The sequence below is a fragment of the Dasypus novemcinctus genome, chromosome 16 (genome assembly GCF_030445035.2).
Source record: "Dasypus novemcinctus isolate mDasNov1 chromosome 16, mDasNov1.1.hap2, whole genome shotgun sequence".
In the NCBI taxonomy this organism is placed as follows: Eukaryota; Metazoa; Chordata; class Mammalia; order Cingulata; family Dasypodidae; genus Dasypus; species Dasypus novemcinctus.
Genome location: NC_080688.1, coordinates 64,977,130 through 64,993,920, shown reverse-complemented (window position 1 = coordinate 64,993,920; position 16,791 = coordinate 64,977,130). Strand labels below are relative to the sequence as shown.

Sequence of the window (16,791 nt, the reverse complement as noted above, 5' to 3'; positions counted from 1 at the left end):
CCTCCTGGCACCTTCTGGATCTCACACCAGAGAGTTTGCACTATCTCAGGAGGTGTTGAGTGTCCCAGCAGCCAGGGCCAGTGTGCAGCTCTAGCTCTGCTTCCTGCTTGGGAGCAGGTGACAGCAACACCAGGAGGTGTCTGATTATGCAGAGGGAACATCTTGGGGCAATTTAGGTCACTGCTTAGAGCAACGTTGCTCCCCATCCTGAGGCAGGTTGTCAGGGGGTACAGGACAACAGCAAACAAGGATAGAAGGACCCCAAGAGGCATCCCGGCCAGCCCTCTGCCTCCAAGAGGGCTGCCATTGAATCATCCTGGAGGGACACAAAAGAAAAAGGTGGACTTAAGACACCTGGCAGGAGAAGTAAAGTTGCGAGAGGCTATTTTCTGAAGCTATGAAAAAAGTCTGAATTCAAGAGCCTTTACGAAGAAACCGGGTTTGGCTAAGCAGAGTGGCAGAGGCTGTCAGGGTTTCAAAGTACCCAAGATAGATGGGTGGCCTCTGCCTAGTGAGCATCTAGGCAGTGTGGAAGGAGCACGCCATTTCCTCATGAATGGATGCTTCAAAAATACTTTAAAATGCACCCCTCCCTCTCTTAAACTGCTCTACTATCTCTTTTCTTACAAAACCACACCCATATCCCTAGCCCCCACCCCTATCCCCTTTACCCAACAAGTTCCCTTCCCCTGTTGCCCTTCACAGCAAGACTTCTCACAGGACTTGTCTACACACTGGGGGCCTCGCCTCCCCTGACTCCTCACTGCATTCCAGTGTGGCTTCAGTGCTTCCTCCACAGAAAGCAAGGTCCCCAGGGACCTTCCTGTTGCCAAACCCAAGACACTTCTCGGGCCTGGTCATATTAGCGGTCAGCTGCATTCTCCAGAGACCACCCCTCCCAGGTCCTCGTACCCACAGCAGGGGGCTGCTGAGGATGGGAGAGGGAGGCTCCCTGTGGAGGGAGGCCAGCACAAGCGCGCATCGAAGGTCCACAGTGATGCTTCCCAAGTGCTCTCTTTGGGGTTTCTCCTTGAGCCTTCACCTCGAGTCTTCTCTGAGAGGCTCATCCTTGAGCCTTTCTGAGACACCAGAGCCTTCTCCTCCAGCTTTCTCCTTGAGCCTTCTTCTCAGAGCCTCCTTCCTCCCCCGCCACTTCCCCTCAGCCTCCTCAGCTGGCTCCTCTCCTCTCCTGACTCTAAACCCTCTTCCGGGGTGATCTCATTCACCATGTACATGCTGACATTTCCGACAGTCCTCAGTCGTGACGCTCCAGGGCTGCCCTCTACCTAAGTACCCACAGGGCAGCTCCATGGGGACGTCCAGCAGGCAACCGACTCCTGACTTCCACCCCCACTCTGCCTGTTTCTCTTTCGGTGGCCCCCAACCCAGAAAATGGTGCCCCCCAGGCCATGAATGGAGCCCACCCCCCTTCCCCACCAGCAAGTCCCATTGGTTCTAACTGAAAAATATAACTAGACTACAAACACACTGGCCTCTCCTCACTGTCACTGCCATACTCGGTGTCACCTCACCAGGTGATCCCTGGACGGGAGCCTCCTGACTGGGCTCCCAGCCTCCACTGCTGACTCCTTCCCATCCTGCCCTCTCCAGAGGCGCCAGAGTGACCCTGGAAAAGTGTTCTAATGCCTGGGAGGGCGAGCACGCCACTGAGTGGTCGCTTTCTAAAAATTTCTTGCTTCATCTTGTTTACTTCTTTTTCAGATGATTTTAGAAGCAAATAGGTTTTGAGAACTAATTCAGTGGCTAACCAATCCAATCCAAAGATTCATTCGTTCAATCACGCTGTCGACCTCCTCTCTGCTGGCCTGTGTTTCCAATGATGAATCGCTGAGGTTCTGAGTTAAAAATACTTTCCTTTTGGGGGCCATTTCCCTTTCAGGACACTCAATAAACAAAAACCTGGCTTTGGACAACAGAAGTCTCAGGGAGTCACGTGTCCCCAGAGCGAAGGATTGGCCACTTTGGGAGTGCCCGGCCCGGCGGCGCGCCCGGCGCGTCCTTACCTCCCTGAGGCAGGTGTAGATGGGGCACACGAGCACGCGGAAGGGCTCGCCCGTGCTGCTGCGCATGGCGCCGAACACCTCGCACAGGAAGGTGATGAAGCCGAGCCAGCGCTCCACGTCCCGCTGCTGCAGCTCCTCCCGCACCGTGAAGTCCTTCTGCGGAGGCACAAGAGACCGCGTCAGCGCCCACCGCGCGCCCGCGCCCCTGCCCTCGGGGGCTGGTCCTGGGGGTGGGACCGGTCCCAGGTGTGAAGTGAGGCTGGGCCCGGGGGACCCATGAGTGCCCAGGGCTCACTGTGGGCTGCGTCTCCACACTGGGGGCGCTGCCCAGGCCTGCTGCAGGTGACCCTCTCTGACCGCGATACCGAGGTGGGGCGGGGTGGGTGGGGAGATGGTACCCTTCCCAGACCCACCCCAATTGGACCACCTTCTCCGGTGCCTCCCAAATCATGCCCTTCACTCAGGGAGTGTCACTGAACACTGCCCCACAATGTGGTCAGCCCAGCAGGGCCTGGAGGCACAGGCTATGGCTCTCTGCCTGCAAGGGGCTTAGAGGCCACTGGGAAAGCAAAGGCATTCATTCACGCATGCATTCATTCCCCTTCCTTCAAAGTATTATTGCCGCGCCGTGTGCCAGGCACTGTGCTAGGAGCTAGGCTAAGACAGGCTCACTCATTACTTGATCCAAGAGAGGCCTAAAAGTCATTAGCAAGTCCATGCAAGGGACTTTGGGAGTTCAGAGGCAGGAGTTGTTACTTTCACCTGGAAATCAGGCACATGAAAGCGGCTAGGATGCTAACCTGGGAATATGGGAGCATTTCAGGTGGAGAGAACGACAAAGATGAAGGCCCAGGGAAGATAACATGGGTGTTTGGGAAGCCAGCCTGGCTCTGGCATTGATGGGGCAGAGAGGAAGAGCAGGAGACTGGGCTGAGAAACAAGGTTGGGGCTGGAATACAGATGACGGAAAGCAGCCAAGGAGCTGGGTTCCACGTGGTGGTTGGAAGGCGGTTTTGAGGGGCGTGAGGTGCTATGGTCAGACCTGTGCTCCTTAGGAAGGTTACTGTGACAGGGTCATGGAGACTAGGCCGGAGACCATGCAAAAGTCCAGGATGAAATGAAAACCTGGATTACCTGGCAATTGAAAGAATCTGTGGCAGATTAGATTATATCCAGAAAGAATCACTTTTCTAGTCCCTCCATGAAAGGGGAGAAGTATAGTCCCTTGGCCCCTTGTCTTTGGATTTGGCCATGTGACTTGCTTGGGCCAACAGAATGAGGCAGAAGTAACAGGGTGCCAGTTCCCATCCTAGGTCTTTAGAGACCTTAAGTACTTATACATCCTCTATCATGATGAGAAGACCATCTCTGGGCTGACCTCGTGGTCCCAGGTGCAGGATGAAAGAGATGTGGAAGAGGGTCCCATCTAAGATTAGCCTAGATCAGTCAACGACCAACCAATCTGAACACACATAACGTAAACAAATGCTTTACTGTTGTGTGGCATGGAGAAATTTTGTGGTTCTTTGTTACACAGCAATAGCTGACTTCTATAGGCTTGATACAAGAGATGCTGTCAAGGTAAATAATACTTGCTTAAGTTGTGGGTTGTAAGAGGTGAGGGAAAAGGAAGACTCAAAGCTGATGCCAAGATTCTGGCGATTGTGCCACCAAAGGAAACAGAACATGTGAAGAGCAGGTTGTTAAATATGTCCCAGGCCATTCCCACAGTCCAGGACCAGGCTCTGTTGCTTACTGAGGCTGAGCATTCTCCTCAATACCAGAATCTCAGAATCTGCAGAGGTGGAAGGGCCTTAAACGGCATGGTTAATGTCTACCCCCTGCGTGTGAAGAAAAGTGTTATCAAGAGGGGCAGATGGGGAAACCGACTTTGGCCCAGTGGTTAGGGCGTCCGTCTACCATATGGGAGGTCCGCGGTTCAAGCCCCGGGCCTCCTTGACCCGTGTGGAGCTGGCCATGCGCAGTGCTGATGCGCGCAAGGAGTGCTGTGCCACGCAAGGGTGTCCCCCACGTAGGGGAGCCCCACGCGCAAGGAGTGCGCCTGTGAGGAAAGCCGCCCAGCGTGAAAAGAAAGTGCAGCCTGCCCAGGAATGGCGCCGCCCACACTTCCCGTGCCGCTGACGACAACAGAAGCGGACAAAGAAACAAGACGCAGCAAATAGACACCAAGAACAGACAACCAGGGGAGGGGGGGGGGAATTAAATAAATAAATCTTTAAAAAAAAAAAAAAAAGAGGGGCAGATGGGGCATTGCCTTCCTCAGCTGGCAAATTAGGGGTTGGACAAGAAGATCCCCAGAGAATCCTCTCCAGTTCTAGCTTTTAATGAGGCTAGGTTACAGCTTATAACTAGCAGAGTCTTACCAATGAGCAAGTAAAAATATATGTATATATACAAAAAATAATAGAAGCAGCAGCTACAATTTGTGAGCCAGTGAGCCAAGTACCTTAATTCCAAATCTCATTTAATTGTCACAGCAATCCTATGAAGAAGGTCCTATCAATGCTCCTGTTTGACAGATGGTGAATCTGAGGCCAGAAAAAGTATACAACTTACAAAGGCAGAGTTGGGATTTGAACCCAGGTCTGCCTGCTCTGGAGATCAATCTTTTTCTTTCTCTTCTTTTTTACAGCATTTTAAAATTTAAATCAGAGTCCAAGCTCCTAGTCACTCTCCACTTCCATGAAGCCATTTGCCCAGCCTGTTCCTAGGAATTCTCGCAGGTGCAGAGCTCATTGGCCTCACACCAGATCCCTTGAGCCTTCTGCCTCCCCCATCACTTCCCACCATCTACCTGTGTACAGCTATGTTCCGCTGGCGCAGGAGTTTCTGTAATTTGTCTCCCACCCTGGAGTCTGAAGCAGGGCAGGGCTCCTTGAGGGGTCCCCCTGGGCTTAGCCAGGAGCCCCTTCTGCAGTGGGTGTCCGGCACCTACAGTGGCTTTGTATCTCCTCCCCTGCACAGAGCCTGGAGCAGGCAGCCTCTACAGGGGCTGGCCCGTGGTGCTCTGGGTATCTGTGAACAAATTAATGACTTTGCCTCCACACCAGAGCCTGTGAAGGTCTCTAGACGGCTGTCCTTGCAGACACAAATCTTTTGGCAGTTCCACCCTCCTTAACCTCTGTTTATCCCATGGTCTCATTACCATTTTCATTTATTTATTTATTTTCAAAAGATTTATTTATTTATTTATTTCTCTCCCCTTCCCCCCTCCCCCCACCCCGGTTGTCTGTTCTCTGTGTCTATTTGCTGCGTCTTCTTTGTCCGCTTCTGTTGTTGTCAGCGGCACAGGAATCTGTGTCTCTTTTGTTGCGTCATCTTGCTGTGTCAGCTCTCTGTGTGTGCAGCACCATTCCTGGGCAGGCTGCACTTTCTTTCGCGCTGGGCGGCTCTCCTTACGGGGCGCACTCCTTGCGTGTGGGGCTCCCTTATGTTGGGGACACCCCTGCGTGGCAGGGCACTCCTTGCACGCATCAGCACTGCGCATGGGCCAGCTCCACACGGGTCAAGGAGGGCTGGGGTTTGAACCGCGGACCTCCCATGTGGTAGATGGATGCCCTAACACTGGGCCAAGTCCACCGCCACCATTTTCATTTAAATACAGGGGAAATGGGCACGCAGAGATGAAAAGACTTGACTTAGGTCACACAGTAGAAGAACTGATGTCCCTTCTATTGCTCTCTGCTCTGGACTAAAGTTTCTCAGTCCTGCTTGCACACTGAAGTCACATGGGGAAATGTTTAAAATACTGATGCTTGGTCTCTACCCCAGAGAGTCTTGTGCAATTGGCTGGGGTGGAGCCTGGTCACAGGTAAGTTTTGAAAGCTCCCCAGGTAATTCCAATTTGCAACCATGGTTGAAAACCACTGCTTCAGGCCTTTAAAGGGTGCCAACTTGGGAGTTAAAATGGTATCTCTCTGTCAGTGCCTGAATTGTCCTTTTCCCCCTCCCATAAAACACCCCGGAACACACGCAAGAGCAAAGGCCCATGACACTAAAAAGGCAGGTAACAATTCACCAGTAGCCTCCTCACCAGAGTCAGGAGGTAAAACTATTAACTGAAGTGCTGTCTCCAAGAAATGCTGGGGAAGCAGACGTGGCTCAACTGATAGAGTGTCCGCCTACCATATGGGAGGTCCAGGGTTCGATACTCAGGGCCTCCTGGCCTGTGTGGTGAGCTGGCCCATGTGCAATGCTGATGTGCGCAAGGAGTGCTGTGACATTCAGGGGTATCCCTTGCATAAGGGAGCCCCACGCGCAAGGAGTGCGCCCCACGAGGAGAGCCGCCCTGCATGAAAAGCATAGCCTGCCCAGGAGTGACGCTGCACACATGGAGAGATGACGCAATAAAAAGAGATACAGATTCCTGGTGCCACCAAGAATGCAAGTGGACACAGAAGAACACACAGTGAATGGACATAAGAGAGCAGACAAGGGTGGGGGCAAGAGGGAAGGGGAGAGAAATACTTAAAAAAAAAAAAAGAAACATTCATGGCTCAGGGCAGTTTAAACCAGGAGCAAAAGGCAGGGGGGCGAGATGGGGAGGCAGCGTGAAGATTCAGCCTCTCCCTGTCTGCCCCTGGCTGGTAGACAGAGGCTGTAACTCTGAGCTACCTCCCTTGCCCATGTTCAGGGCAGCCCCTACCGGCTCTGCTCCTACTCTAGTCGTTGGAGGTACAGAGTGCTGCCAGCGGCAGAAGGAAGCCAGATTTTACTGTGCCCCTAGAAGGTGGCAAAGCCCCTTGGGGGCAGGGAAAGGCTCCTGAGTGCGTACCAGGGACTGGAGTTTTTAAAAACTGACCGCATCTGATCGAAAAACTATAGCTTGCCTCAGTTTCCTCCTGATGGTTAATGAATGGCATCAGGAGGGTTCTGTTGTGGGTCAGCAAAGCTCAGTAGAAGATTGAACTCCTGCTAACTATTAGAAATTGGACTTGCGAGTGTGCACATGAAGCCACCTGCCAGCTTTAGGGCTGGGGGGGCGGGGGGGGGGGACTCTGCTGTTATCACCTCAGCAGACACTGAGTAATTCCAAGGATGATTTCCTTGTTCAAGGGCAAGGAGTGGAGAAAAGCAGTGTGGTATCAATGGGGAAACCATACACAACAGAACAGCGGAGCATTATCTCAAAGTGGAAACAGAAATACATAATTCTGAAAATGTTTAACTACAATAAACCAAAGAAAAACAAATGAAAAATCCAAACACAAAATAGGTGGACTTTTGTCTATAAGAAGCATGGTGGCATGATTAGCTCAACCCATCCTCAAGCCGAGATGAAGTCTGATGGGAATTGGGATTAGGAGAAAAACAACAGAAACCAAGAATCCAACAGCAAAATGAAAATGTGAATTGGAGGCTGTATAGGATAGAATGGACACTGCAGAAAAAATAATACAGAAGGCAAACTTGGAAAACTCCAAGAAAACTGAAGACAAAAAATAGGTGGAAAAAAGAAAGAAGAAAAAAGAGAAGACAGAGTGGACATCTAACCTACGAATTACAGGGGTTTTCAAAAAGGACACCAGAACACACAGAACAGAGAACCAGAGAGAAAAGGTCTCTTTTTCTTTTCTTTTTTTAAAGATTTTCTTTTTTTTAATTTATCCCCTCCCACCACCATTTTTTGCCCTGCTCTCTATTCTCTGTGTCTGTTTGTTGTGTGCTGGGCTTCTTTTGTAGGAGGCACTGGGAACTGAACCCAGGACCTCCCATGTGGAAGGGAGGCACCCAATGACTTGAGCCACCTCTGCTCCCAAGAAAAGGTTTCTTATGTTGGAAAATCAACAAAAAGGAGCTGACTCCTCAGTTTAAAAGGGCACACTGTATTCCAGAGCCATACTACTTATACTTAGCAGGATAATTTTTTTTTTAAAGTTCAAGGAAAAGGAAAGAAAAAAAAAGAGAAAGAACATTTATGGAGGAAAAAACAATTTTTCTTACAAAGGAATTTGGTCAGCCTTGTGGTTCTATGTTTTGAGAGGGAAAAAGAACAAACCTACCTACGAGTGAAAGCAAGAGAAAGTTATCTCATAATAAATGTTTAAAAAATCCCATTTCTATGCCTACATTTTAAAAAAATTAAAATTTTACTTGACTGCCTGCTAAAATCAATCAAAATTTATAACTGAGGAAATCACAGTATAGAAGGACCAGAAATGAAAACTGAAACCAGGTAGAAATAAGAAGTTAAATATGTAATAACAATTTTGGCTACAAGATTGAATCCAAAGCCAGAAATAGTCCTGGAAAGAGAAGATACTAAAATTTTAAGTGATAATTTCATCATAGTAAGGGCTAAATAATTCAAGATTAAAGTACTCAAGACTGGTGCACACTAGTGGGAAGGGGATGGAAGAACAGAGAGCACACAAAATTTCATAATTTAGACAATAAGGATTCATAGGTTATCACTTCTTTCTTAAGTTTAGTAAATGGAGAAATATAAGTTAAAGTATGCTTTAAAAATGTTAAAGGCAAGCATTAGAAACAGACTGTATAAGATAAATGGATGAGTAAAAGTAATTGTAGGTAAATGAAAAAAAATTAAAGCAGTAGTAAAATCAAAGTAGTTTTCAAGATAAAAGCCATTAAGATGAAAAGATTATTTATATAGATAAAAATAGCATTTAGAATAAGTAGGTAAAAAAACAATATATATACACAGACTCAAAAAATATAAAAGGAAAGCTATTGGAAACATAAGAAAAACTGAAAGCAAGAACTGTATTTAGAAATGAAACCACTAGTGTTCTTTGGCTGATTAAATAGACAAAAGCAAATTACTTAGATGAGCTAAGTAATATAATTAATAAGATGAAATTGAGAGGGATTTCTTAGTAAGCTGTGATTCTACCATAAATTCTAAAACATAGAAATTGAACCAGCTACATATTGGGAACAAAATTTACAAAAATTAAAAGAATAACCAATTACTTGGATATTCATGAGGTACTCTCCTAAAGAAAGATAGAATATAAAATGCTATTAAATATATGACAATGGATATTTAGGAAATAAGAAACTGTGAAACCTGTGGGATGTGTTCAGAGCCATAATGAGGGGTAAATTTATTGTCTTAACTATTTTGGCTATTAAAAAGAGGAAGAAACTATATCATCTAAACTCATGTTACCCAATACAGTCAGTAGCCACTAGCCATATGTGACAACTGAGCACTTGAAATGTGTGAACTCAGATGTGCTGTGAGTGTAAAGGACACACTGGTTTTTGAAGACTTAGTACCAAAAAAAAGAATGAAAAATGTCTTATACTTTAAAAATATTGATTACATGTTGAAACGTTGCATGTATTGGGTTAAATAAAATATTAAATTTAAAATTACATTTGTGGATTGTATTATACTTCTATTTTAATGTTGCTCTAAATATTCAACTCAAAAAATTAGAGGGAAGCGGATGTGGTTCCAGCGATTGGGCTCCCGTCTACCATATGGGAGGTCTGAGGTTCAATTCCCAGGGCCTCCTGGTGAAGGCAAGTGGGCCTGCATGGTGAGCTGGCCCGAGCTGAGAGCTTGGCCATGTGGAGTGCTAGCCTGCGTGGCAACCTGGCCTGAGTGGAGTGCTGGCCCACACAAGAGTGCTGGCCCGCATGGAAAGCTGGCGGAGCAAGATGACGCAACAAAAATAGACAAAGAGGAGAGATAATAGAAGACACAGCAGACCAGGAAGCTGAGGTGGCACAAGAGATTGAGTACTCTCTCCCACTCTGGAAAGTCCCAGGATCAGTTCCCAGTGCCACCTAAAGAGAAGACAGGCAGACACAGAACACACAGCAAATGGACACAGAGAGCAGACAACGAGGTGGTAGTGGAGAGAAACAAATAATAAATCTCATTTAAAAAATTAGAAAAACTCCTACAACAAAGGAAATATAGGAAAGGACATAATATAGATAAAGCCAGAAATTAAGGAGATATAGAAAAAAGAAATTATTAATAAAAATCAAGAAAAAAGAAATAGAAATAAAATTAGACATAAGAACAATATATGAAAATAGATATGGAGTAGATAAGTATAACAAAAAACTATGTATAACTTTATGCTGATGATTTTGGAAAAAAAGAGGCAATAGTAATTATTATTTTTTAAAGAAATGAAATGTCACCAAATCTTATAAAAAAAGAAATAGAAGGGAGGTTAATGTCAATTGCAAGAAAGCTAGAGGATAATCTGAGGACGGTATAATACAGTGATGTCAGTGGTGAGGATGATTGTGGTCACTAGCACAAACACGAGAATGTTCCTCTATAACAAGGTGTTAAGAACATAGATACATGGAAAAATACAACCATGTAATATATAGACTAGTTAACAGCAATATTGTAATATTTTTACAGCTCTGGCAAAGAAGGTGCTATATCAATGCTAAGGGTCGATAATGGGGTATATAAGGCAGTACGGGATTTTTCCTTTTGGAGTAATGAAAACGTTCTGAAATGGACTGAACTGAATACAGCACAACTCTGGGATGAAACTGGAAACCAGTGAGGGTACACTGTGGATGGACTGTACAAGGCAAGGGACCGTGGAAGACAGTGAGCCCTGTGGTGAATGATGAGCTGTGGTTAACAGCACAAATATAACAGCATTCTCTCATGAACTATAACAAATATACAATACTAACACATTGTGTGAATAATAGGATGGCTTGTGGGAAAAATATACCAAACATAAGCTACGGTCTATAGATAGCAGTAATATTACGATGATGTTCTTTCATCAACTGTAGTAATTGTCTCACAACATTGTAAGGTTGTTAGTGGTGGGGTAATATATGGGAATCCTGTGTGGTATGCATGATTGTTCTGTAAACTCACAACTTCCCAAATAAAAATTTAAAAAAGGAAGTGATTTCAGCAGTCAGAAGAGAGAATTTCCGTCTCTACTTCAGCCAGCGAGCTTCTCCTGTAGAATTCGTCGAGGACCTTCTTCGGAGCCCCGGCTTGCAGGCTGCCCTGCAGAACCTGGACTTGTGCAACCCCACAGTCATGTGGGACAATTTTTATAAAAACTCATAATATTTACACACACACACAAGGAAACAGAAAACCATACTAGACTAAAAATTATTAAAGAAAATGAAAAGTTGTGAAAGAATTACCTATTATGAGGAGGTCTCTAGGCTTAGGACTTTTATGGCAAGTTCATTCAAACTTAAAAAAAAGAAAGATTAATTTCTCTGTTATGTAAATTGATCCAGAACATAGAAAAAGATGATAAACTTTCCCAGTTTCCTATTACCAAAATCTCATAATGATGGTAAATTAAAAGTAAAGAAATCTATAGGCTATCTCTCCAATATGAATAGATGTGAAAGTCCTAAATGAAATACTAACAAATAGATCCATTATAACCAAGTAGGATTTTATCCCAGGAAGGCAAGGCTGATTTAATATTAGAAAATCTATAAATATAACGTATGACATCAATAGGCCTGCTTAAAAAACCTGTAGCAGCAACGTCTATGACCTTAGAAGGGAAAATATAAAATGATTTAATATGATTTTATACATAATATATAGGAAAAACCCAAGGAAACCTTCTAATAAAAATTAGCATTAATAAGAGAGTTTAGGGAAGCGGACTTGGCCCAGTGGATAGGGCATCCACCTACCACATGGGAGGTCCGTGGTTCAAACCCCGGGCCTCCTTGACTTGGCCCATGTGCAGTGCTGATGCACGCAAGGAGTGCTGTGCCACAAAGGGGTGTCCGAAAAGAGAGCTGCCCAGAGCGAAAGAAAGTGCAGCCTGCCCAAGGATGGCGCCGCATACACGGAGAGCTGTGACACAACAAGATGACGCAACAAAAGGAAACACAGATTCCCGTGCTGCTGACAACAGAAGTGGACAAGGAAGAATGTGCAGTGAATAGACACAGAGAACAGACAACTGGGGCAGGGGAGAGGGAAGGGGAGATAAATTAAAAAAAAAAAATAAGAGAGTTTAATAACTTTTTAGTTAATAAGAACATTTTATTATTCTTTAATTACAAAATATACAAAAGCAAATAGCTTTCTTTTTTGACAGGAATAACCAACGAGATATTTTAGTGCACAGAAGAGCATTTATTTATTTATTTTTAAAAATCTTTATTTATTTTATTTATTATTTATTGATTTCTCTCCCCTTCCCCCCCACCCCAGTTGTCTGTTCTCTGTGTCTATTTGCTGAGACTTTGTCCACTTCTATTGTTGTCAGTGGCACAGGAATCTGTGTTTCTTTTTGTTGTGTCATCTTGTGTCAGCTCTCCGTGTGGGTGGCGCCATTCCTGGGCAGGCTGCACTTTCTTTCGCGCTGGGCAGCTCTCCTTGCGGGGCGCACTCCTTGCGCGTGGGGCTCCCCTAGGCGGGGGACACCCCTGCGTGGCAGGGCACTCCTTGCGCACATCAGCACTGTGCATGGGCCAGCTCCACACAGGTCAAGGAGGCCCGGGATTTGAACTGCGGACCTCCCATGTGGTAGATGGACGCCCTAACCACCGGGCCAAGCCTGTCGCCCAGAAGTGCATTTATTATAGCAGATAAAAATGTTTAAATGACATTATTAATAAGTGCATAAGATTTCAATGAAGAAAACTACAAAACTAAGCTAAAAGAATCTTGAACATGTGAAGAAACATAATATAATATTCCTTAATGGGGAGACCACATTGTAAAGACAATAATTCTCCCTAAAATAATCCACAGGTTTAACACTAATTTGTACTCAATAACCCAATGTGGGGAAGCGGACTTGGCCCAGTGGTTAGGGCGTCTGACTACCACATGGGAGGTCTGCGGTTCAAACCCTGGGCCTCCTTGACCTGTGTGGAGCTGGCCCATGCGCAGTGCTGATGCGTGCAAGGAGTGCCCTGTCACACAGGGGTGTCCCCCGCGTAGGGGAGCCCCACGCGCAAGGAGTGTGCCCTGTAAGGAGAGCCGCTCAGCGCGAAACAAAGTGCAGCCTGCCCAGGAATGGCACCGCCCACACTTCCCGTGCCGCTGACGACAACAGAAGCGGACAAAGAAACAAGACGCAGCAAATAGACACAAAACAGACAACTGGGGTGGGGCGGGGCAGGGCGGGGCAGGGCAGGGCAGGGCGGGGTGGGGGAGGGGAAGGGGAGAGAAATAAAATAAATAAATAAATCTTTAAAAAAATAATAATAACCCAATGTGAATTGTTTTGTGGGGGGTGGAGATTTGAAAAATGATCTAAATGTTATTTGAAAGACTAATAGGGGAAATAGCTAAAAACAAAACAAAACAGGAAAGAATATATTACTTTTAACCTATCCAAAAGCTTTAATAATTAAAAGTGTTGTGGAACTGACATAAGAATGGACAGCTAGATCAGATGGTCTAGAAACAAATTTGGCATCCATAAGGGTTTATCACATGATCTCAGAAGGACAATAATCCAGTGGGAAAGGAAACATTATTCATTCATGCAAGATGCAGGGACAGCTGTCTAAGTATTAGGGGAAAAATAATTTAGAGTCTCACTTCATACCAGGTCCTGAAATGAATTCCAGATGGAATAAAGAAGTAAATCATGGAAAAAAAAAAAAAAAGAAGACAAACCATAAAAACCTAAAGAAAATGAAAATAAAATTGAGTATCAAATTTAAAGATGGAGAAGGGATTTCCACATTAAAACAACAAAGTACATCCATCAAAATACTACAAACAACTGATATGCTGGGGAAAATAATTGTAATAAATGTGACAAAAGATAATGGTCTTACTATAGAGCTGGCTAATCCAAATTTAAAATAAAAGTATTAAATCCCTTCTGGACAAATGGGGAAAGGGCATTAAAAGATAATTCATATATCAAAACATATAAATTGCTAATAAATTTATGAAAACAAGGTAATTAAATCTCAGTAGCAATAAAATGAATGAAAAGACCGTTTTTCTTTACCTACCAAATTAGCAAAGCTTAAAAAACTGCAATTGTTAATGCTGGCAAGGATGCAGTTTGACAGGCAAGCTCGTATAGTATTAGTGGGCAGTGTAAATTGGTACAACTTTTCTGAAAAACTTTAAGTTAAGCCTTCATAGTATTCTTACAGTTTGATCCAGTAATTGCACTTCAGGGTAATTATCATAAGGAAATAATTGAAAATAATAGGAAAGATAAGCCCACAGAACTTCAACAACCTAAATACCCAACAATAGGAGAATGACTAAGTAAATATCATCCATGTTCCATTTAAACATTACGTCTATGAAAATTTTATAATAACATGGGAAAGTGCTTCTATAATGCCAAGTGAAAAAAGTGAAAACAAAATTGTGCGTACTATATAATCCCATCCATGAATTAATTATTTTTGAAGGAAAAAGAAACATTCACAGTCATAACAAGAGGTGTTTCTCAACAGAAGAATTACGGATGACTTTATGTTTTACTATTTTCTGTATTTCCCTAATTTTCTGAGAACATTTCTTTTCATAACAAAAAAGCAGTCATTGAAAAAGAAATTGGCACGTTCGGACCCTTTCCCTTAACTGTTTTGCGTGGGACAGTGGAACTCTTGGGCTGACCTGCCAGCTAGCAGCCAGGCTCACGAGAAGAGGGGGCGTGGGCTGTGAGCACGCCCAGCCTGGAGGCCTCCAAAACCCAGTCTGTGTGTCTCCTCTGGGCACACGCGTCGTAGATTGCAGGCTTTTCCTCTGGAACAAGGAGCCTCTGTCTGCCAACCCAAACCAGCCATTCCCCGGGTCTCCAGCTCTGCTCCCCACCTCGGCCTCATCCATCCAGAACCAGTGAGGGGCCTCCTTTGGTGGCAGCCATTTCAAAGTCTGGATTTGGCTCCAGGTTCTCATCTGACGGGCAGGCTCCCTTCCAGCAACCCCTAGTGCCTTTCCCAAAACTTTAAGGCTACCATTTAAGCCCTGTTTCCTGCCTAAAACTATTTATTGACGTACTGCTATTTCCTGCACCAGCCACATCAAGAAGCCCTGAAAGCCATTCAGTGTCTCAGGTTTCTCAAAGCATTCTGGGAAATTCTTCCCCGCTCTGGATAACCACATGAACTCTGGCATGGCGGTGAGTCCTGTGGCCAAGCCAAAAACAGCTGCGTACGAGCAGAGCTGGGGGAAACAGTCCCACCCCGCCGGCGGGCAGCCGCCGCAGGGACGCGCCGCTGCTAAGAGAAGTGAGGGGTTAAGGCACAAGGACCACAGTGTGCTTTTTAAATGTCCTGAAGTGGGTGGGCAGTTCCCACCAACACCTGCAAATTCACCATCAATCCCCTCTCTCTCTCTTTTAAAACAAATGGCCAAGGGAAATGTGCCCATCCAAGCTCTACCTCCCCAGTGACTCTGGTTTGTTTCTATCCAGAGAGGTGGTTGCCATCTCCCCAGTGGTGAGAAGAAAGTGTACTTTTATTTACAGCTGGTGGGAAGTTTCTTGTTCCTTGAGAGACTGGGATGAGATGTGGGAGGGGCGAGCTGTGGAGAGTTAGTGAGAGCCCAGCACCAAAAGTCATTCTTCTCCCACACAACTGGTGAAGGCCTTAGGAAAGGATTTGGCAGGATTCTTTGTATTGGAAAAAGGAAAGCGCTTTTCGAATAAAAGGTGTTCTAATTTTTATTTGGCTCAAACTTTTCTTTCCTTCAGGTCTCTGCTCCAACGGCAGTTCCTGGGAAGACCTCTAAAATAGCAGCTCCCACTGCTCATCAGCCCCCAAGCCTGCTTTATTTTTGTCCTAGCCCATATCACCTGCTCTGAAGTCCTGCCCTGCATCTCTTGATGATCTAGCCACCTGCCAGAAAGAAAGTTTCAGGGGGCGGCATCTTGTTCTGCTCTGTCTTATTCATCACCACGTCTCTGAGAACAGTGCCTGGGGCTCACAGCAGGTGTCCAGTAAACATGTATGGACTGGATAGGAAAATATTCCACGGTAGGTGGTCACACATCTCTCCTCTAAGAGGCCAACCTATTCAAAGGGTATAGGTAGGGGCAGTTCCCCTTGCTTAAGACTTGAGAGTAGAACTTTAGTATGTTTGCCTGACTCACCTGTTCTTTCAGGTATGGTTATTTCACTCACCAGCCACTTCCTTTCCACCTACTCCAGCCCTAAGTTAAGCACTGATAATCTAGAGCGAATGGGGCCTGCTCCTGCTCCAGGGCCACCACCTGGCATGAGTTCCATATTTGTGGATAACATTTGGTTTTACGGGGATGTTCCTATGCTCAATGGCAGAGCCTCCATTTCATGGTGCAGTGGGGCCACCTGCGATTTCAGCTTAGCTCCTCCCCAGCCCCGAGCCTTCCCTTCGGCCAGGTGGGCTGCCTGACCCACCCACAGGGCTTTCCTCTTCAAGTCTCCCCACTGGTAACACCCCCTGCCCACCTGTAATGGCCCTACCATCATCACCACCAGGAGCCGTCACCCCAAGTGAGGCGATGAGGTCCCTCTTTCACACCTGCTCACATCACAGCGAGGGGAATCCCCAAGCCGAGGGCTGGTCTGCAGGGTGGAACAGGAGGCATCATAACAGACCAGGCCACCCTGGCCCCAGAGAGGATCCCTGCATATTCCATTCCCTGTCTTTTCCTGGGACCTTTGATTTCCATGAAACATCCCCGAATCCTTAAAACAAATGATTCAGGGATGTCAAGCCACCTCGAGTAGGTTCCTGTGACTTACGAGCAAGGAGAATTAGTGAAATCAACAGCCTCTGCCTATGTGAAGGAATAATGGATTCCGGGGTCCCAAGAAGAAGGAACAG

The 16,791-nt window shown here is 45.8% G+C and overlaps 1 protein-coding gene across 28 annotated transcripts in view; it reads right to left on the bottom strand.

Moving 5' to 3' along the window:
* The window catches only part of CTIF (cap binding complex dependent translation initiation factor), a 313,540-nt gene that overhangs the window by 42,563 nt on the left and 254,186 nt on the right, over positions 1 to 16,791 (bottom strand). For all 28 annotated transcript variants that reach the window (XM_058277654.2, XM_058277674.1, XM_058277661.1 and 25 more), the window contains one exon: positions 2,025 to 2,180. In XM_058277654.2, coding sequence (XP_058133637.1) covers positions 2,025 to 2,180 — 156 coding nt within the window. The remainder of the gene's footprint in view (positions 1 to 2,024; positions 2,181 to 16,791) is intronic.